Below are 23,409 nucleotides of genomic sequence, written 5' to 3' on the forward strand. Positions count from 1 at the left end.
TTTTGAATTTTGATAGGGAGAGTAATACCCCTATTACAATTCAAAAATTCCGCACCGCAGAGCCACATTGTGTTTTCACTGAAGGTGTACTTGAGAGCGTTCTACGGGGTGGAAATTTTGCATTTTGATAGGGAGATTAATAGCATTAAACTTTCCATTTTACGATGGGTCAACTGAAAATTCAACTGAATTTTAAGTTAGCATTCTATAATAAATAGTAAAACAAAAAGACAAAAAAGCAATCACTGTAAGAACATAATCCTCCGCATTCGACATGCGTACCTCGATCATTGTAATGAAAAATCAATTGATCAGAGTTATGCAGCAATGTATGGAGCATCGATTTTTCGGACTTCAACTTTATGAAAAAGGATTTCTCCTCAGCTATCCTTTATGTAGCTTCTATCTGCACGAGATCCGCGTCCAAAACCAAGGTTGCAAAGACTCATTTCAGCTAAAATAATGTTTTTCGGAATAATAAAACCAAAAGATGGTATGATGGCATGTTTTACTTGTAACTTACAAGAAGAGGTTACAAAGTATGCGTTGGAAACATAAAACCTGTAAATTTTGCTTTCTATGAGTCACAATCAGCGATTTGCTGATCGCTGAGTGAGTGAGTGAGTGAGTGAGTGAGTTTGTGAAAAATCGCTGATTGTGACTCTCATGAAGTGAAATAAACAGGTTTAATATGTCAAACACATTCTTTGCAACCTCTTCTTGTATCCTTCCAATTCAAAATTTGATCATGGCATCTAATTATTTCATAATTTAGAAAAACATTGTTTTAGCTGAAATGAGTCTTTGCAACCTTGTCCAAAACATATTGAAAATGTTATTAATTGTGGTATCTTAAAAAATGTCAGCAGACTTGCTCATTGTCTGGGAAATCTTCAAAATCTCTATTCTAGGGCACGCCTTTATGCAAAAAACAACGGAAAATCTGGGATGATTAGAAGTGGATTCTTGAGAAAATTCAAAAGAAAACCTGTGAAGGGTTCCAATAATTCTTCTTCTTCTTCTTCTGCTTTATTATAGAGACTTTTAGCCTTAACCTGGTTCGTCTCTTAACTGACAATACATAAAAATAGAATAAGTGTACAGTAATAATTGTTTGTGCGATAAATTTGAAGACCAGTAAATAAATTAATAAAATACACTTATGTGACATAATTCTGCAACATCCCAATGCAATATGATGTCACATTTGAACAGTTTGTTACATAAAACACATTTAAATTAACAACCCCCATTTGCTAGGTGTGAAGCAACTGAGTATACGAGGTTAAAACCAAAGTTTGAATAGAATAGGAACTGAATTTTGAACTTTGAAAATTGAATCTTCATTTAAAGAAGTTCACCTAATTTCAAAACTTTTTTGACTTGAAAATAAAATGTGTAAAAAGAGTAACAATCACCGCGAGCGTTCACTCAGTGGAAACGAATCATCGTTCGTGACATTCTGAAAGCGAAATTGATAGGTTTTATGTGTCAAACACATACTATCTTTTAATTTTGTCGAACCTTTTAGAATCCCTTATGAAGAGTTTTTGAGTGGGTTGAGTTATTTCCTTTTAATTCCGTTAAAATTGCTTATCTTGGACAGATAAGCGTATTCCGCCCGCTACTTGCAGACTACTTCAGTGCCATTTACAAGCACAAAATATCATTAAAACCTCTAATGATTTTATGTTTCCGAAAAAAAAATTGTTTTAAAAGCTTATAGCTTGACCATTAGACTGATGCAAAATTTTAAATTTTCGCTCCACAGTGCTTAAACGGCTCCAAATTTGGTCCTGCTTAGCCTCCCAAAATTTGAACTACTATAGTAAGAAACTGGCTTGGCACAAACCATTTCACGTTTATATTACTATGGGAAAACTTATATTTTTGTTCATATCTATCTAACAATTCACCACATCACAATGCTTTTAAAAATAATAGCAGTGATTGTAGCAAATTTTCTCAGCTACAACTTTGTTCAAAACTACTTTCCAATCAAATGTAATGAACAAAAATTATCAATGATTCAAGTCACTGATGCCTTATGATTATGCTCATTCAACTGCTCAGCAGGCAACATTGGCGTTTCTGGTGCGAAGAATAGATCACAAATATCATGGCTTCTATGTCACACTGCAGAATACAGTATTGCCCTTAGAACAGCTGCTTGATCATGCCATAAGATCTTCTCTTCAATCTCTTATACCCCGTACATACATAGGATTTCCAGTGACAACTAGATGTATGAGTGCTCATTGCAAGACAGCGTATATCACGTAATATACGCTTTAATACGTGGTATTAAACAATTAATAAAAAATTAATTTGACATTTGGCTGAAAAACGATACTGGGCAAAGTTGTAGCTTAGAAAATTTCCCGTAAGAATAGCTATAGAAACTTTCGAAAAAGCAATATGGAAAATGGGTAGAAGACAATGAACAAAAAGTTTGGTTTTCCCATAGTAATTTCTATATGAACTTCGAATAGTTTGTGCCAAGTCAGTTTCTTACCAAATGAGTTTGAATTTTGGGAGGCTAATCAGGAGCGAAAATTTCAAATTTTGCAGCAGTCTTTTGATCATTGATGAATAGATTTCAATTCTTGTTACACCATTTGATTCAAATTGGATGAAGAATTCGGTTGGTATAAAGATTTTAGTTGTTCGTGAGTCTGAGTTGCGACCAGTGTTTGGAAAGTATAAAGAATTCAAATCTCACCAATGCTCAACATCACACTTGATTTTCGTAGACAAAAATCAACAAGCAAGCAACTGCGGACAGGGATGTAAACCATTGACGTTTTTAGTAGTAACTCGCTTCGTTGTCGTGCGCGACAGTCTGTTTGTATTCGAACTCTCTTGCTATACCGTCGTCTCTCTTACACAACACAAACGGTAGAACAACATTAGAGCAAAAATAAGATTTTCAAATAGCTATCATATGACATGATTTCGGTCTAATTCCTCAATTTGGTGTAAATTAAAACATTTCTGATCAGAAATGTTATCACTAGAACATCCTTGCTTGCTATTTTCAGAATTCACACAAGCACAACATCAGCAGCTCTTATTATGAGAAAAAAACTAAAATACATGCATCCGTGACGGTCTTCGGTGACAGTGTCGTATGACAGAACCTGTCACATGACATTTTAGTTTGGTACTGTAATTTGATAGCTCTTGTTTTGCAAATGTTTGCAGTCGATTATCACAGAAAATGTGTCAAATACGGTAACCGCTTACAAGACTGACTACGGATGATATAACATGCTGTGATCTCGTAGCTACGAATATTAAGCAAACAAACCTCACCAGCTACAATTCTAACCAAACCGTAGTGATTTTGAGTTTCATGATTTTTGCTTTACATCCGAACGTGACCCGAAACTACCGTCAATACTGACAGCATTAGCTTCGTGTCTGCCATCGGCGAAGGGTAAAGAGAGATAGTAAACTTTCTCTTGCTAAGAAAACGATGTGCATCGGAATTATGGTTGTGTCGAGTCAACTCTCAGCTTCATTTTTACATGTTGTGAATAGTCGAGCAATGTAAAATCAATATCAAGCATGATATTCTGTTTCAATATCACGTGGGACATTGAGAGCGTATGAGAGCGGAAAGCAAACATATCCGCACGGCTAGAGAGCACGATGCGGACAGGATATCATTTGTTTGATGATTTTGCCTGTACTAGTACTTGGTCGAGTGAGCGTACCTTCAATTTGTGTCAGTTTAGTTCGTCTGCCGTCGATACATCGTTAGACATCGTTGACGGTCAACTTGAACGACTCGATCTAATATCGAGATTCCGACCAAGAAGATTGCTGTCATCGACAAATTTGTTAAAACAAATAAGACCTATTGGATGGTGAACATCTCAGTGCAAATCACGCGTGCCAGGTGGCGCTAGCTTGTCATTCGGTTTCTAATTATTTTCTTCACATCATGGCTACTGTGTATCATAAAAAAAAACGTGAAATTCGATGAGGTATATGATCTCACGGATACAACATATATTCGTTATGAGTTATACCCCGTACAGACTATGGCTTATATCATGTAATATAGGCTGTCTTGCAATGAGCACTCTTACATAGGATTTCCAGTGAAAACTAGATGTATGAGTGCTCATTGCAAGACAGCCTATATTACATGATATAAGCCATAGTCTGTACGGGGTATTAGGTAACACAATAGACAGAAAGTTGCAGATGACATCTTGACTAGATAGAAGGTTTTGCTGTCTTCGACAAAGTAGTTCATAAGATCTATTGAATAACTTTTTTTTAATTTATTAATTTGTGTCTGTTTTGTTCCTCAGTCTTTCTCTATGAGTCTCACTGTCTTATGTGACACATGTTATCATGGGCTCCCTTGAGATTCACTGACTCAATGTTTTCAGCTTAAGACTCCATTGGTCCTGCTGAACTTCAAGATCTTAACCACCGACAAACCGACATGACACGTAATTCTGACTTATGCCCGAAAATCTTAAACGGTTGATTTAAATGTGCAGTGATCCGAACTGTCAAAACTATATGATTTTTTGATCTAGATAAAAATAATTTGTCCAGAATAGATCAGACACGAACCAATTCATTACTTTTTCAAGCAGATTTATGGCTGAGCTAAATATTTCCCGCGAACACGGAGCCAGATGTCAGTAGTGTACTTTGGTCAGAAATTTTATTGTTTTGGCCATGGTCATTCATGTCGGTTTGTCGGTGTCTTAACGCCAGAATAGTTTGGAAAGAATTAAATATATTATCGAGAAATTTGCTTGAGCTTCAAGGACTTTTTAAAGATTTTCAGGACATTGTTGAAGACTTCATTGAGCCTTTAGAATATCAAGATATTAACTCCAAATTGGTTTAGATAGCATAAAATATCGAACTAATATCGTGTCATGGCTTTACAAAGCTCTGATGATGTGTTGAATATGGTGGGAAAGTACATTTCAAACCACATTGAGTCTTTAAACATCAAGATCTTAACTCCAATACAATTTGGAGAACTTATAGGTCTTCAAGATCTTAAACAGATATTAATTAATTTATGCACATACTAATAAAAATGTTGTCAAACAATGTATAATGAGTAAGATATGTGTGTCTTCTTCTTAATATTCTATTGTGGCACTCTTGTTTCACCCGTTGCTTGAAATCAGCTCATCCAATCTTCTTGGTGTCTAAAAAGGAAGTTTTAGGGAATTTTAAGTACATTTTAAAAAAAATCAGTTGTTATAAACGGAGAACCACGGCTAACTTATTAAAAAAAAACAATTTTTATGTAAAACTTGTTTTTTTTTAGAAAGTATTTTTATGAAAAACCAATTGTTGTCGAAACTATTTTCAAAATCAGTGTTGGATAAAATATCAAAAAATCAAATCTCACCAAAGCCCAAGATCACGCTTGATTTTCGGTTGACATTGCAAGCTGTAATGTCGCAGCTCGGAATGTCAAGCTAACAAAACTCACAAGCTGAAAATCTCTCCAGTGAGATTGAGTTTCTTGATTTTTGCTTTACACCCGAACGCAACCGAAACTTCCACAACGGCTAGCAGCAGTCGCTTCGTGTCTGCCATCGGATAAAGAAAAGAGATAGCATTATTTTACCTCCTCTTTCAAAGAAAACGAGGAGCAACCGAATCATTTTTGCGTCGATTCAACTCTCAGGCAATCGAGGCTTCAACGTTACACGTTGTAAATAGACTCGCAATATCAAAGGAGATTGTACAATCAATATCAAGCATTATATTTTGCTCCAAAATCACGCGTGATATTGAGAGCGTATGAGAGCGGGAAAATATCAATTTGCTAATGATCATGCCATCACTGCTCAAAATACAGGTTGGACTCGATTATCGAAACCTAATTGCAATCGTTTTCGAGAATCGAATCGTTCTTTTTCTCGAATCAAATATTATTCTTTGTTTTCTTCATTTTTAATGCATATGTTTGTATCGTTTATTCATTAAAACATATTTAAAATCTAGCGGCGCCGGTGGTGTAGTGGTAAGCGTGATAACCTCTCACCCCAGCAGGCCTGGGTTCAACCCCAGTGGGCGCCACCGGGATGTTCTGAGGCATAACATCTCTGATCACGCTGATCTGATGGGAAGTAAAGCCGTTGGTCCCCGGTTCATGAGTTGATGGGTCGATAGGTATGGTCCAGATGTGGGAGCTGCCTCTCTGGCGTTGGTAGCATTGGTGCTCAGCACGGAAAACAAGTTCGACGGAAAACAAATCAAGAAAAAAAGAGTTTGGTCGGAGGACCAAAAACAGGAGCACTAGTGCACACCAGACTTGGTAAAAACACCGCTCGGTGCGGCTCGGTGGCAACCTACTCATGTATGCACAGCACTGGGTTTCTTCGATAAAGCACCCGGTGTCGGTGCAGCATGTTGGCACGCCACCGAACCAAAAGAGAAACCCGAACGCGGTGCTACGGGCTTCGGCTCGCCACCGTGCGGCACGGAGCCAGCGGTTCGCTCATGATTTCGTATCGTTCGTTGTTGGTGTTGCGCTATGGTCCCATTTGCGTTTTTGTAACAACTGAGTTTTTCAATGGAAGTGGTAGCAAGTAGCTCATAGTTTCATTATACTCGATGAACTCAAGAAATTTGTTCTGAAATAGTTTAAAACGCGTTCTTAATTGCGTCTGTCTTTTCTCTCGACAGGAACAGGGTCCGTTCGGATACGGATGTGTTGGCCATTTTCGTTGGCACCGCCAAAAAAGTTCTCTTCCGGCAAATATAGACATTTTATGATGAGAATTTTCGGTGGAGTGAAAGGATAGTACAAAGTCCGCCCTGTTTCACGCACAGTCTGACGTTTGCTTATGGATTTTCTCATAGGAGTAAAGAGCTACAGAGTCGCCGTCAACGCCAATTCTCGTCTACGATTATGTTTGGTACATATTGTGCCGCGTTGCGTAAACTAGAGAAAAATTTCTAAATAACGTTATAGTGAAGCAAATTGTATTCGCCAGTGAAAAAAAGAACAACAAAATCAACTTTTAATTGACCTTTGCGGGAAAAAAAAACTATGGTTTTAAGGCAATAATATTTGCCGCATTAACGCTACATGGTGAAAATCGCTGTTGCATTAATTCGCATTGACGGCATTGGCTTTTCACAGAGTGCTCGGGTGCTGTTCATAAACTACGTAGACAATGACAAATTTTAAAATTTCAGGGGGGTCAAGAATCCCAAAAAACTGTATACGTAGTTTATGAACAACCCCTTTGAGATTTTTCATTTTAGTGACAGAGTACGGAACAGCCCGCCATGCTTCACGCACATAATGACAGTTGTTTGTGGGGTTTTCTCATAGGAGTAAAGAGGTACAGTATCGCCGGAAAGGTCAATCAGAAAAGGAACGAAAAAAAATTAGCAGACTGCGATAGTGGAAAAAAAGAAGAAGAAGCACTGCATTCTGTCTGGCACCGGACCCTGGCACGGAGCCGCACGGAGCGCACCGAATAACCATAGCACGGCACCAAGCCAAATAAAACGGCTCCGCGTTCAGGTTTCTTGTTCGTATCGGTGGCGAGCCGACAAGAGGTACCGAAACCGAGTGCGTGTTAGCTTTGAACGGGGAGCAATATTTTTGCACGGCTCGCAGTGCCGGTGCGTGTTTTCCCAAGTCTGGTGCACACTAGGCAAACTTATTCTACCTCAATATTAAATAGGGGAGATTTTATATGTTGGGCAAATTTCAGAACTGTATGTCAATTCTTTGACATAGCACGCCTTTCCTGTGGCTGATAAGCGAGCATGTTCACAGCATCGACCCGCATTTTGCAGGTTTGGTAGTATAACTGTTATTACCCCTAGAAGTTAGACTCTAAATTTAGCTATTTTATTTTTTAGTTTAGATAAAATACATGTGTCTTCGACAAACTTGTAGGGTATAATAATACACAAATCCCCCGATAAGCGCGGTGCAGGGTGCAGATGCCGACCACCCACCGCTATTTCTCAGCTGTGCTTGTGACTCAGCTGATTTTTTAAATGTGATTGGTGTCAAAATTTACTCAATTGGTTACAGGACAGCCGAGAAAATACAATGGATGGACGACACCACCCACCGCGCTCATTGGGTGATTCCTGTACAAGCAACTTAGCTGAAAAAAAAAACAATATATTTCGCATTGTTAATTGCTCATTACAAGTGCGATTAGAAGAACGGAAACGCTGATAAAGTGCGCTTTTACATTAAATCGTGTTGATGTCTGTAATTGTCACCGTCTTCAACTAGAAGGTTGCACAGACTGAACCCTAGACAACGGACCATGGAGAATACCCAGTAGACAACAATAGGGAAATTTCCTTTTTTACGAAAACTTCCACCGGCTGGAGCGGGAATCGAACCCCCACTGAACGACGGGTGACGCCACTAACTGCATAGCCACGAAGTCCCCACGCACTTATTCCTCGGATAATATCATAAGCAATAAGTTCGCAGAAGACGCAACGTCAAAGGACAATTTTATTACCGATTCCAAACTTTTGAGAAGTCCAGTTTCAATTGCAATACAATATCAATGAATGGAATGGAATGAAGTAAAAAATCCTGTTGAAGGTCGATACTTCATTAATTCCCCTTTAAGTGAAAATCAAAATTCGCTTGTTTCCTAGCCGAGATTAAAGGGTAGATGTCTTCAACGAAATTGTAGGAAATATCAGTACAAACAAATTTGCTGAAAGCATCAATACTAAAATATGATCTGTAACACTTCAATATTATTATTGGAAGAACGAGTCGTTAATTCCTCAAGTAACCAAAAAGCCCGCCAATTACCCATTTCAGATCGCTATTTTAGCTAAATTGGATAGTACAGCAGAATCTATTCAATTCAACGTATTAAACATATGCCTTGTTAATCTAAAATATGATTTATAGTAAATGGACCATGTAATAGTTTCTATGGCTAAATATAACATTTTATTGAAACTTGCTGTTCTGAGAAATATCAAAAGCCATGGCGATTTCTACGAATTCATTTTCATGGCTTTTGAGCCGTACAAAATCCGCATTTTTTTAGATTAATCAAAAACATAAATTTAAAAAATTTATCTCTATAATTCGTCAATAAAAGCAATCATCTTTTGACGCCAAATCACCAAAAAATACAAGAATTTGAAAAACTATACCAGAAAAAAAATAATAAAACGCTATATGTCAAACGACTTTTGAGTGCTACTGTAGACTTGAAAGTTTTCAATTGATAACTGTGAAAGTGCTCAAAACGAACAATAAGTCTAGAGCAGGAATAAGCTAAAATTACAGAAAAAAATATTAACTGTGTTTAAAGCATCTGTTTGCACTCTTGTTTGCAGCAGAATCACTGATCAAAAAAACCATTAATGTACATGATTAATGGATGTGTGCTTCAGCGCTCGATGAGATCGATGAGATCGAAGTTTTTTTATTCGGTCCGGTTAAATTCTTGTCTAAATCAACAACGGTGGAAGTTTTAACACTAAAACCAGAAAGCCATGCTAAAACAAGCAATAACTTCAGTAGGAACAAGACAATCCAGGAAGAAGCAGAAGATAGATGCGTTATCCTCAAAATTAATTTTATCACCATGAGCTTCGTATCCAAAAACGTCAAATAGCATATCATCATCTCATCACATGTTCACGGATCAAGTCACTTTTATTTTCCTTGCTGTCCGTCTTTTTTTGGGTTAACTGATTCAAACTACAGTTATGCCAGCTATGATCACATCGCGCAATAATTCGTCACATGCATCCATCCGACAATGGATCATTGAACGGGCATGAGAACCACTTTCATTTGACGACCGCCGCCACCGCTTGGCTTGACAACCAAGCGACTTCAATCTCGAAGCGACGAACCCGTGCGAACAGGTTTCCAATCTCGGACATTAAAATGACAGGAATAAATTGAGTTTCACTTTCCCGAATTTCCAGCATTCCTTTCTGCCGCTGAATTTCACATTGTACATTCAAACAACTCATTAGCCATCCGGTGGCTGTTGCTGTCTTTCCCGATATAACAATGTCGATTTCAATTAAAAATAACAGTTTCTCACTCGATTTGACCTACAAACACATTTCACTAGACGAGTTTGTCATTCGTCACCATTTCCATGCTAAGCAACAAGCTTTGAGCTCATTTTGCAAAACAAGTCGAGAAAAGTCTCCGTTTGTTCGTTTTCACTCAAGTATCCATCGAAAGTAGCACACGATTTGCATATTTTTCAAAGGAATATTTGATGACGATTTGCTTCTTATCATTTCAGTTGCATTTCGGCATTTGTCCAGTTTAACGGGAATTTTTAACCCATAGACTTCGCAACGGACCACAGATGCTTACCAAGAACACTAGATAATTCATCTTAGCCATTTAATCCTTGATGGCGTCAATTAGATAGCGGGACGATTTTTATACACTTTCGGAAGTATCGCTTCCTGAAACAAAACACGAACTACGCGCAGCCAGTTGTGTACGGCTCGGAATCTGAAAGAGCACTGTTTTTCTAGCGCGTGATGGCCACCAGACACAGATGGCGAAAGAAGAAATTTTCCGTAGGCTGTTCACCTTTCTTCGTCGTTCTCTTTCGCGCGAACGGGCACACTTGAGTTGGGGTCTGGGGAGTTGGCCAAGATCCAAGATTGGACTCAGTGTCTCGGAATGGTACAATGAAATTCAACATCGAAAGAAGGCACATCTACTTTGCGGCTTCTTCGACGTACCTACATACTTCAAGGTGAAGGTTTTTGTTTTGATTCTCCACACTAATGATTCGCACGTGAAAAGGCAACAGGTTGCTCTTACAATTAAATTAAATCCCATTTACGCAGAGAAGGCTGATATTTTCCGTTTATGTTACCATTTGGTTCGATGAATATTCCTCCCCTTTGATGATAGCGGTACAATCGGCACAGTGTGCACTTTTCATCTTTCTCTAGCTACCACCAGCATAGCTGCAACATATCTTTAGCAGAAATAAGATTGAAGATTTTCCTCACTGTGCTTAGGTGATTTGATGATGATGATGATGAAGATCTGTAACCATCATTGTAAGAAGTGTTGATGTGAACTATCCTTCAGTCATTGAGGGGAAATTAATTTTTTTGGACAATCAAAGGTGTTAAGAAGATAGTATTATCCTAAGTAAGCCTTTTCTCCTCTAGAAAGCACAATTGAGAAATGTTAATTACAACTGAAACTAAACTACCGTACGGGGTCGAAATCCATACACGTGGAAAATGATTCAAACGGTGTACGAATTTTGAATAATTTTTCAGGTGTACGGATTTCGATTTCGAGCGGTATCTCAAAATGCAAAAAGTGTGATAAAAGAGCACGTTTTCGACAAATCATGTTAATGTCTTCGGCACATCAATGTCTTGTTTCGTGTGGAATAAGTGCACTGAAGACAACAAGACGATTAAATCGGAACTCACACTTTTTAATAAATGCAAACGCGCTTATTTACTTTTCTTGAATTGTTAGTGCAGTGATCTGCTTACCTAATAACAAAAGAGATGCGTGCTCTCGCAAACTCTTTTGTTACCCGTTATGCCCTCAATAACGTGTGATCTTCTTTTATTCTTATTACTATTATTATTATAGTCACTTTAACACATTTTAGGTCATTCGTGACTTGTCCGGGGGTGAGATTTTAACTCGAGACATTTAGCGTGAAAGGCATGGATGCTAACCACAAAGCCGGGCCAGTTTCCTCACGTGTGATATGTTTTTCGGTTGGTGTGATGCTACGGAGAATGGGTTGTTATATGGGATGCAAAAAAAAAATGGCCAACCATGGAACGACTAATGCTTCGCGACCAGAGACTCCAAACCAAGAGAAGTCAAAGACAACACGCACACGTGGACGGAACGGGGAAGCACTTTCGACCAGCGTGTGCTAACACGACTAAAGGGCCACCCACATTAGATCCGTTTGCGTTGCGTTGACGTTAATTTGACAGTTAGACAATAGATTTAGCTGTCACTTTGCCGCAACGCGTCCGATCCGGATCTAATGTGCGTGGGCCTTAAGAATTGATCACACGCGGCTAACCCATACGTTCTTATTGAAGAAGGAAACCCCGCCCAGTTGTTGTGGAACGCCTTTAGATGTGTGAAACGTGATTCTGCAGTGTAAAAACTACGAGAGTCAACGACAAGAGAACGACATTGACACAACAAGCTTGCGAGATGCGCTAGGAAACTCTGAGGAGCAAACCACCAATTTTCTACGGCAAACTGGACTGTACCGAAAAATTTGAAGGATGTAGAGAAAAGAAGAAGAAGCAGCCGAAACCCGGTGCAGAGGCAAGAAGGTTAAGCTGTTAACGGAGCAAGGAAAGAAGGAATAATATGAAGATGATGAAGAAGAAGAAGCAGCCGAAACCCGCTGTAGAAGCAAGAAGGTTAAGCTGTTAACCATAGAGGTAACTCTAAGACCAGAAGGTCCCGAAGAAACGTGCTCAACTTTTTGGCTCAACTCTGGTACTATCTTCGGTCCCAAGCTAATCGATGCACCCCTCGAAACATAGGAAAATCCACGAGCACCTCATTTTATCTGTCAAACTTTCATAGCGAATCAAAACAAACATAGTGTAGTACTAGAGTTTTGAATAGAATGGGCTACGCTAATCGTTTGCTTGGTACCAATAGGCTAGTCAAGTAGCGAGCCAATTTAAAATCGTTAGTTTCCACCGGTTGAGTTAACGGAGCAAGGAAGGAAGAAAGAATGTGAAGAAGATGGAGCAGCCGAAACCCGGTTCAGAGGCAAGAAGGTTGTGCAGTTAAGGGGGTAGTACACTTTGAACGTCCCAAAAGTAAGGCATTTTCGTTAATTTTTTTAAGCAATAAAACACTCAGGGAGGGCAAATATGTTATAACCCATTTATTAGTCATCCTTCGAACTACAATTTGTATTTTTTGAACTCGATTGGCGTCTCCCCGTGGCCGGTGTACCAGGTCGCGCGGGCGTCCTCGCGCGGAAGTCGGAAAACGGCGTGGGAAAATACTCCTTTCCATGTGATCCTGGAACATAAATCGAACAAAAATCCTGATTAGTAATGAAATTTGGGTTAGAAATACGTATTCCGATTTTTTTTAAATTAATGTTTTCAAAAGTTGTGGCCTTAGGAAAAAAAAAGTCCATTTTTTCCCCCTAAAAATGCTTACAAAATCGTGGATAAAAAATCCATTTTTGACAAAATCGAAAATGTGGATACGTATTTCTAAGCAGAATTTAATTTTGAACAAGAAAACCTAGGCGATATCCAAATTTGATGATAAGTGGTTAGAGTTATTTCCCACGCCAGTTTGAAAAAGCCCGTTTCTAGATAAACGCGTTTAAAGATAAAATTGCTCTCTCAGCGCGCCGGTACATGTTTTAGGAAATCGCTTCGTAAAGCGGTAAGGAATATTCTGGCGGACTTGGAGTCTTTTCTAAATTAAAGTATACATCATTTAGGAACATTTTTAGCCAAAAAAAAAAGCATTTTTTAGAAAAATCAAAGTGTACTCCCCCTTAACGGAGCAAGGAAGGAAGGAAGAATGTGAGGAAGGCAAACATGTAACTGGATGAAGATCAAAGAAAATGAACTGAGCTGGACAAATTGATACACATGAAGGTGAAGGTCATGAGCATGAGCATGAGCATGAGCATGAGCATGAGCATGATTGACCGCCCACGGTTGCTACTCTGTTATTGCCAGACCAGCTGTAATTACACAGAGAACCAATAGACGATGCTTGGGACTAGCAATCATCCTCAATGTGTAAAAACTGGTGATCTCGAATTAGGCAATACCAGCGCCAGGCGCGCCTGAACACAGGTCAAGAAAGGAATGGGTAGGAATGTGTTGACGTGACAATCGCTTTGATGGAAGCCGAGAAGTCCTCTGCACTTCCACGAGGAATCACAGGGATGTTGGGTAAGAGGGTTGGGTTAGCAGCAGGGTTCGTTTTGGTAAACGATAAGCTGAATTGATGTCCTAACGATCGTATAACGCGAAGGAAGTTGGGATTGAACCCACGGTCTTCTGCTCAGTAAGCAAAAACGTTTGCCACTAGGCAGACGAGCTCCTTTTTAATCATTGACGAATCTTTAATGTGGATGAGCCTGAGACTAGACTCATGATGTTCTGCTCAGTAAGCAAAAACGGTTGCTCTAAGGCCACCGAGCCTCTCATATCACATTATAGCGTTACTCAAGTTTTTATAACTATTCAAACCCGGCACCGACGACAACGAAAAGTTTTACAAAATACACGATAAACAAGCGATATTTTAATATTTTTAATATGAAAGGATCTGGGACCGCGTTTTTCTCCTCAGTAAGTAAGTTACTGCAACCGACGATCTTTGAAATCCTAAAACTAAAAGCTACGAAAGAGTACTTAGGCCTTCATTAAGATCCACTTTCACGCGACGTTCAATGTTTCGATTTTCTCTTTACGCATGGTTCAGACAATCATAACAAGCTATGGCCGACGTGACGATTGTTTAAGACCTGGTTAAACAAGCTATTCAAATGAAATTACGTTCTCGAATTTCACTTGGAATGTAATGAACAACAGAAATACGCGATAATTCATATTTTCAGCGGTTGATGTTTAATTTTAAATATACTAACGGTACTGCCTACGACTACGACGGCGATTACGACAGCGACTACGACGGCGCCTACGACAACGATAACAGAGAATTTGTAACTTACCATTTGTCTAGGATAAACACCTTTGCCTGGCACCCAGTGCTTTCCCCAGCAACCGTTCACGGCCACCAGCTACCGCCCGTCCAGACTTGGGCATATCCAGCGAGACATCCTTCAGCTAACTCACAATCTCCGACACTCAATGCAAATCGCAGGCACAGTAAGCCAACTTGTCGAATTGAAAACTTGTTGGAACCCAATCGACTTCGGTTAGCCATCTTGATGTCATTTGTGACAACTGTCAAACTTTCCGTTTCCGTTCCGCTTCCGTCCACATTGCGTTTGGGCCTTTATGCTAGTTACAAAAAAAAAACACCCGTGCAAAGAAACGGATCCAATAAACGTCACTCTTGCGAAAGCAAACCCGTCGTCGTCGAACGGCAAAAAAAGGAATCGGTGGGCAATTTTGTGATACGGATTTCCAAAATCAAACGGGAATGCACGAATTTCACCACACCCAACTGCGAAACACGTTCAGAAGCACTTATGGTCTACACATGAAGGTGAAAGTCATCAAGAATACAAAGCGGATAGCGGATGGAAGAAGAAGAAAAAGAAGAAAATCAAAAGAAAAAATTATGACGAAGTAAAGGCGGAACGGAAAATGAAGCGGAAAAAGACGAAGAAGATCAAGAAGATAAAGCGAAAAATAGCGAAATGAAGAAGACGACACCGATGGAAAATTGGAGAAATCGTGAAGACGTGAAGGAGAAAATAAAAGCAATGGAAATAAAGAAGGATGAAGAAAGAAGATGATGAAGAAGTAAAGAAAATAATTTGAAGTATGGTAAGAAGAAAGAAAAAGACAGATTAAAGTGAATGAAGAAGAATACCAACAAGCAACAAATGATCAGAAGTGAAGAAGATATAAGAAGATGACGCAGCCGATTCAGATAAAGGAGACCCGTCAACAAAATATCAAGATGGCGGATAACAAGAAACGGACGAAGGCCACGGAACAAAACGAAGATGATGAAGAAAGAAGATGAAGAAAAGATAGAAGATGTAACAGTGAAATTAATTGAGAAGAAGAAGTGAAAGAGATGAAATGTAATGATCAACGATGAACCAGAAGGAGAGGAAACGAGGAAAAGAGACAAAGTAAGTGCAACCATAAACACCAACACTCACACCCACACATCATTACACTAAACTGAAACACACATGAATGCATCTGTGGAAGTAAAATGTCTTAAATAAATACAAAAAAATATATATGGGATAGTGTCTGATGCAAATGTGAATTGTTAACCTTCTTGTAGCTCAGCCAACACTAGTTCCTCAACCACAGGGCAGAAGCAGAAAGTAAGTTCCTTTGGGAGTATTGCGAAAGAAGAAAACTTTTTACGAGCTCTGGCTGCTCTAATAAAATTTGTATGGTTATTTTGCTTAACGACGTGATCATGGTATCATCCAAACCATTTGTGGAATAGTTTTATCATATGGGTTATCGTTTGGGTATGGTATTTTTTTTAATATTGTGGTCCACCCAATAACAAAGTTTTATGGCATGATTTTTCGGAAGCCTACATCGGGTTGTGTCAGCGGTGGTGAGGTTGAGGTTGTCCGGTGAATTTTAAATAGCAATAGAGTTCGATCGGAACTGGCTAAAAGATGATCGACCTTTGTGTTGAAAGCTAGGTCTGGTGAAAACATATAGTAGTCACCCCTCGGTGTCAAGATGGTAAATGAGCTGTGCATGACTCTCTTGTAACGACAGTACCTAAAGTTGCTCTTTTTTTTTTGTTTCTAGTAAGCAGTTGAAATGCGATGTTAAGCGAAGTTTTGCAGCTACACTGCAAGTGCACCGGTAAAATGAAGCATATTTCGTTTCCAGAACGATCGCTTCCTGCACCACGCGTGGTTGATATTTTGCGAATGGATCTGGAAACGGCAATTCCCTGTAGTGCCAAGCTGTGTTGAGCACATTTTGAATCGGTTGATATGGAAGTGAACCAAAATGTCGTACACCGGAAGTTCCAATCGGTTTGTCTGAATGCCATGATATTCAATCTAAGCTGATCAATAAATTCATTTCATATCGTTTGAAAAACAAATTCTACAGAAAATCTTATATGATGAAAGATTTTTCCAGTTGATAATTTTGTTATTTATTATTAGATAATTGATAAGAACGAATTAATAATAATTAAAAAAACAGAAAATACGTATTTATCTCATTTGTCTCGTAATCGTAAATATGAATGAAACAGATATTTTCAATCCAATCTTTCATGCGTTATTTCAAGAATAAACGTCTTTTAATTAAGTGATTCTATGCTCTGCAACGTATATACACTGTACAATTCGCGTTATTCCATTTCACACTATTGAAAGATAGCAATGACGGCATTAGTCAGCATTCGAACTTCATGTATATTGGTTACCATATCAAAAACTTGAAAAGGAGGACATTTCATTTGAGGTTTGGAGATTAAGGAGGACAATTATTCCTTTTCTTAACATTAAAGGAGGACAATGAGTTTCTATCAAACGATTTAATAATATGTGCGCTATCACAAAATTCATGATTTTCAAAGGTTCAATTGAGAGTGCTTATAACTTGTAGTGGTTATTAATTCAATTCATCTTCTCGTTATACTTCTGAAAAATGCATCAAACTAGCCCTCATAATTATTTTTTGATACTTGGAAATGATATAGTCTAGCTTATTTGCATGAAAACTACAGCTTTACAACCTTAAAACCATCTGAAATTTTATAATGTACAAAAATCAAGATACACATCATCGCTGATTGAAACCGAAGTGACTCAAAATCGAACACATGTTGGATTCAATCTGTTGTTTTATTTATTTATTTTTTATTTAATTTAATTTTTCTAATAAACGGAAGTCTGGCACTGGACCATTCCGTTGCCCACGCTGTCTGCGCTGTGCAAGTGATCCATCTCTTCACGTCCTGCATCGATACCTTGTGCGAGTACCGAGGACCAGTGTCCGGGAATCTATGTGTAGGTAGTGTTTGGTGGTGCAACCTTCAGGATGCCCTGGATCCAGGGGTGGACCGACAGGATCAGGATTGGGCGATCCGCAGGAACCGTGACGGCATGAAGCACCGAACATTGTTTTGGCAGACTTCTACTCGTTGAGGAAATGTCACCAGCGATTCCCATTCCGACTCCAGCTCTCGATCTTGACCCATCCGTGTAACGATGCATGTAGTTTGGGTACAATCCGGTCAGCTCTGCTACCGATCTCCTAAGGGCTACGGAATTGTCGCCGGCTCTGAACTTCTCCTTTATCCGGCTGTCGATGTTTGGTGCGGGAGATTGCCAACTTTTATCTCCGTACCAGTTAATCTTGGCCACTGAGGGGAGCTCTGCGTTGGTGATTGTACGGAGAACTCTGTCCCCCTCGCTAAGGAGGCAGATTCTGTCGTTTCCAGCGGTATTTGCTGAAAATGCAGCGGCTCTGTTGACAATGGCTGCATAGATGCGGTACCGGAAAGGGAGAATGCCGTCTTCGACACAGCTGGCATCGGCTGGCGTCGAGGATAGGAGACCGGAGATGATGCGCGTGTAGCTATTGTACACCGGAACGAGTATTTGTATTGCCTTGTCGGTGGCGATGCAGGTCAGCTCGAGTCCATACATCAGCCGGCTATCTACGATGGCCCGGCCAACACGAAAACGTACTTCTCTGTTGTTGGACCGGTGGGTACGGGAGATTTTGCGGATGAGGTTGATCCTGCTGCGACAGCTGGCCTTGACCCCTTGAAGGTGGTGGTCAAAACTGAGTGACCGATCAATGACAACCCCCAGCAGTTTCACAGTTTTCTTCAATGGGATAGCTTGACTACCGAGCTTTATAGAAGGCCCGCAGACCAGATATCAATACTGGCAAACGTGGCACCTAGCGCTCTTTTCAGCAGACAGCTGAAAACCTTTCGAAGCGGCCCATCTGGCTACGGCGGAAACCCCTGCTTGGGCTCTAATCCTCGTTCGTCCCGGAGTTTGACCTGTGGCTACGATTAGAACGTCGTCTGCGTACACGAAAATGCAGATGTTCGCTGGTAACCGCTCGAAGACACTGTTCATGGCTACCAGGATCAAAGTGACAGCGATCACTGAACCTTAGGGAACGCCAGTTTCCTCGCAGAAAGTGCGGGATTTGGTATTATCTACCGAGGCTAGTCAGGAAATTTTGGACGAAATGGATGATATGGCCGCTAAGGCCTCAGCTGACGAGTTGCTTCAGTACCGTGGGCGTCCGTACGGTTGAAGGCTTTCGCCCGTACATGGACGCCCGCGGTACTGAAGCAACTCAATCTGTGTAGTTGTGATCCATTTGGTGAATTTTAACTTAAATTTGACAGATATAAAATTTTCAAATAAACATGCATTGTACCAGACTTACTTCTGGCAGACTAGGAATTTATTTTGACAAATACCTTTTCAAAAATCACACAATCAACAATGTAATTTATTTTCGAAATGTCTAATTTAAATTAAATTTGATGAATTTTCACTGATACTTCGAAAATAAATTATAATGTTTGAAGATCCCTCTGTTGTTCATCGTCCAACTTTCGAGAAATTATTTGACAAAATTGATTCCTGGTATGTCTGAAATAAGCAAGTTTATTTGAAAATTTTCCATCTGTCAAATTTAAGTGAAAGTTTACCAAATGGATCGCAGCCTAAATGTGCGGGGGTTCACAGCTGTAGTATACTCCTAGTTTCACCATCGAATGGTATTTGCTAGATAAGATGAGGTTAAATAAATAAGCTCTGCAAACAACGCTCTTTGAAAACAATTTTATGAATATGTAACTGGAATAAATGCAAGGATTAAAAAGGAGGACATTTTCGGGCAAAAGGAGGATGTAGAAAAATTATTGAAAAAGGAGAACATGTCCTCCTTTAGGATACCATATGGTAACCCTATGTATATTACTGTTTTGTGTATACCATGGGTCGAGAGTAGCGACGGCTTGGCAGGCTTGGTACAGATCATTTGGATAAGATCTTTCCTTTTATTTACATGAGTCTTCAAAGAACTTCAACCAAATCTATATATATATAAATGAATTTCTGTCTGTCTGTCTGTCTGTCTGTCTGTCTGTCTGTCTGTCTGTCTGTCTGTCTGTCTGTCTGTCTGTCTGTCTGTCTGTCTGTCTGTCTGTCTGTCTGTCTGTCTGTCTGTCTGTCTGTCTGTCTGTCTGTCTGTCTGTCTGTCTGTCTGTCTGTCTGTCTGTCTGTCTGTCTGTCTGTCTGTCTGTCTGTCTGTCTGTCTGTCTGTCTGTCTGTCTGTCTGTCTGTCTGTCTGTCTGTCTGTCTGTCTGTCTGTCTGTCTGTCTGTCTGTCTGTCTGTCTGTCTGTCTGTCTGTCTGTCTGTCTGTCTGTCTGTCTGTCTGTCTGTCTGTCTGTCTGTCTGTCTGTCTGTCTGTCTGTCTGTCTGTCTGTCTGTCTGTCTGTCTGTCTGTCTGTCTGTCTGTCTGTCTGTCTGTCTGTCTGTCTGTCTGTCTGTCTGTCTGTCTGTCTGTCTGTCTGTCTGTCTGTCTGTCTGTCTGTCTGTCTGTCTGTCTGTCTGTCTGTCTGTCTGTCTGTCTGTCTGTCTGTCTGTCTGTCTGTCTGTCTGTCTGTCTGTCTGTCTGTCTGTCTGTCTGTCTGTCTGTCTGTCTGTCTGTCTGTCTGTCTGTCTGTCTGTCTGTCTGTCTGTCTGTCTGTCTGTCTGTCTGTCTGTCTGTCTGTCTGTCTGTCTGTCTGTCTGTCTGTCTGTCTGTCTGTCTGTCTGTCTGTCTGTCTGTCTGTCTGTCTGTCTGTCTGTCTGTCTGTCTGTCTGTCTGTCTGTCTGTCTGTCTGTCTGTCTGTCTGTCTGTCTGTCTGTCTGTCTGTCTGTCTGTCTGTCTGTCTGTCTGTCTGTCTGTCTGTCTGTCTGTCTGTCTGTCTGTCTGTCTGTCTGTCTGTCTGTCTGTCTGTCTGTCTGTCTGTCTGTCTGTCTGTCTGTCTGTCTGTCTGTCTGTCTGTCTGTCTGTCTGTCTGTCTGTCTGTCTGTCTGTCTGTCTGTCTGTCTGTCTGTCTGTCTGTCTGTCTGTCTGTCTGTCTGTCTGTCTGTCTGTCTGTCTGTCTGTCTGTCTGTCTGTCTGTCTGTCTGTCTGTCTGTCTGTCTGTCTGTCTGTCTGTCTGTCTGTCTGTCTGTCTGTCTGTCTGTCTGTCTGTCTGTCTGTCTGTCTGTCTGTCTGTCTGTCTGTCTGTCTGTCTGTCTGTCTGTCTGTCTGTCTGTCTGTCTGTCTGTCTGTCTGTCTGTCTGTCTGTCTGTCTGTCTGTCTGTCTGTCTGTCTGTCTGTCTGTCTGTCTGTCTGTCTGTCTGTCTGTCTGTCTGTCTGTCTGTCTGTCTGTCTGTCTGTCTGTCTGTCTGTCTGTCTGTCTGTCTGTCTGTCTGTCTGTCTGTCTGTCTGTCTGTCTGTCTGTCTGTCTGTCTGTCTGTCTGTCTGTCTGTCTGTCTGTCTGTCTGTCTGTCTGTCTGTCTGTCTGTCTGTCTGTCTGTCTGTCTGTCTGTCTGTCTGTCTGTCTGTCTGTCTGTCTGTCTGTCTGTCTGTCTGTCTGTCTGTCTGTCTGTCTGTCTGTCTGTCTGTCTGTCTGTCTGTCTGTCTGTCTGTCTGTCTGTCTGTCTGTCTGTCTGTCTGTCTGTCTGTCTGTCTGTCTGTCTGTCTGTCTGTCTGTCTGTCTGTCTGTCTGTCTGTCTGTCTGTCTGTCTGTCTGTCTGTCTGTCTGTCTGTCTGTCTGTCTGTCTGTCTGTCTGTCTGTCTGTCTGTCTGTCTGTCTGTCTGTCTGTCTGTCTGTCTGTCTGTCTGTCTGTCTGTCTGTCTGTCTGTCTGTCTGTCTGTCTGTCTGTCTGTCTGTCTGTCTGTCTGTCTGTCTGTCTGTCTGTCTGTCTGTCTGTCTGTCTGTCTGTCTGTCTGTCTGTCTGTCTGTCTGTCTGTCTGTCTGTCTGTCTGTCTGTCTGTCTGTCTGTCTGTCTGTCTGTCTGTCTGTCTGTCTGTCTGTCTGTCTGTCTGTCTGTCTGTCTGTCTGTCTGTCTGTCTGTCTGTCTGTCTGTCTGTCTGTCTGTCTGTCTGTCTGTCTGTCTGTCTGTCTGTCTGTCTGTCTGTCTGTCTGTCTGTCTGTCTGTCTGTCTGTCTGTCTGTCTGTCTGTCTGTCTGTCTGTCTGTCTGTCTGTCTGTCTGTCTGTCTGTCTGTCTGTCTGTCTGTCTGTCTGTCTGTCTGTCTGTCTGTCTGTCTGTCTGTCTGTCTGTCTGTCTGTCTGTCTGTCTGTCTGTCTGTCTGTCTGTCTGTCTGTCTGTCTGTCTGTGGTCAGGGAGGAACAAATTCTACATTCGTACCCGTAGGTACAAATATCACCCCTGCTTCAAATTCTTCATCTATACCTGCTCCCCTTGCTGCTAACAATGTTCAGCGAGTAAATGGAACTACCTAGCTGCTATTGCAGAGGGTAGAAATCAAAATACTAGCTACCGTAATTCTAACGGAAATTTTTAAAATTTTGACTTACTGCTCCTAAAATGGAATTTTTACTGCAATCATTAATTGACATTATTTTACTGATATGCTAAAAACTAACTCAATGTTTGATGCTATTCAAATTGGAGTAAAATTTGCGAACAATATTGTCATGACTTTGAAATTCAGTAATGGATTTTAAATAATTAAATATTTTAAATTGGAATGCTCGATCTCTTAAAGATAATGAAGACGAGCTATTTAACTTTTTGAGAGTTCATAACGTGCATATTACCTTTATAACTGAAACGTTCCTTAAACCTGACCATAAGGTTAAAAGGGACGTAAATTATTTCATTTATCAAAATGATCGTCTTGATGGAGCCTGTGGTGGCGTTGCCATCATTGTTCATAGACGAATCGAACATAAAATTCTTTCGTCATTTGGAACCAAAGTTTTTGAAACTTTGGGAGTTATAGCTGCTTATTTGCCATTCCAATGCGTAGGCCAGCAAAAGAATTTCTCAGAAACTTACCCGTCATAGGCCTAAATTCTTCATTATTGGTGATTTTAATGCAAAACACCGCTCGTGCAATAATGCTCAAAGCAATTCCCTCAACTATTGATTTGGTCTTTACTGATTCATGCCACCTTTTTCAGCCAATTGATTACCCATGCTGACTTCGGCTATGATCACCTTCCAGTAACGTTTGAAATATCTCAAGAAATAATTTCTAATCCCAACAGCTCTACTTTCAATTACCTTAGAGGTGATTGGGAGCAATATCGAACATTTATGGAACATAGCTTTGATCCAAACATTCCTTTGCAAATCAAAGATGAAATTAATTATGCTCTTGAATCTCACTTTACTTACTTTGATTTTTTATATCTTTTTCCAATAAACGTGTACGTGTATCCCTTATCTACATGTTTAGAAAACGTTGAAGCTTACAAATCATCTTTGAAACATACATAGCGAAAGTATCATAGCCCAAAAAAACTATAAGCACTACTTCATCTCGACAAGCATTCGTCGATTATCAATTTTCATGCCACATTATTGAAACCGAGAACGATTAAATATGTTCCGTTCTTTAAACGAAGCGTGAGAAGTTTAGAAATCATTATCAAAAAGTATCGATGCTAAAAAAACCGATACATTGTACCGCACCTTAAAACTATGTTTACATTTCTAATACATCTAAAAATCGCTTAAGGAAA

General features: G+C 40.1%; 1 protein-coding gene across 1 annotated transcript in view; it reads right to left on the bottom strand.

The window, feature by feature from the left end:
* Positions 1-10,526, bottom strand: part of spz6 (Spaetzle domain-containing protein 6) — a 29,184-nt gene extending 18,658 nt beyond the window's left edge. Inside the window, exon 1 of the mRNA XM_065226732.1 lies at positions 10,355-10,526. Coding sequence (XP_065082804.1) covers positions 10,355-10,384 — 30 coding nt within the window. The 5' untranslated portion in view covers positions 10,385-10,526. The remainder of the gene's footprint in view (positions 1-10,354) is intronic.
* Between the last annotated feature and the right edge of the window lie 12,883 nt (positions 10,527-23,409).

Source organism: Ochlerotatus camptorhynchus, unplaced genomic scaffold (genome assembly GCF_037179485.1).
Source record: "Ochlerotatus camptorhynchus isolate MF236.1 unplaced genomic scaffold, CSIRO-AGI_Acam_v1.1 ptg000258l, whole genome shotgun sequence".
Classification (NCBI taxonomy): Eukaryota; Metazoa; Arthropoda; class Insecta; order Diptera; family Culicidae; genus Ochlerotatus; species Ochlerotatus camptorhynchus.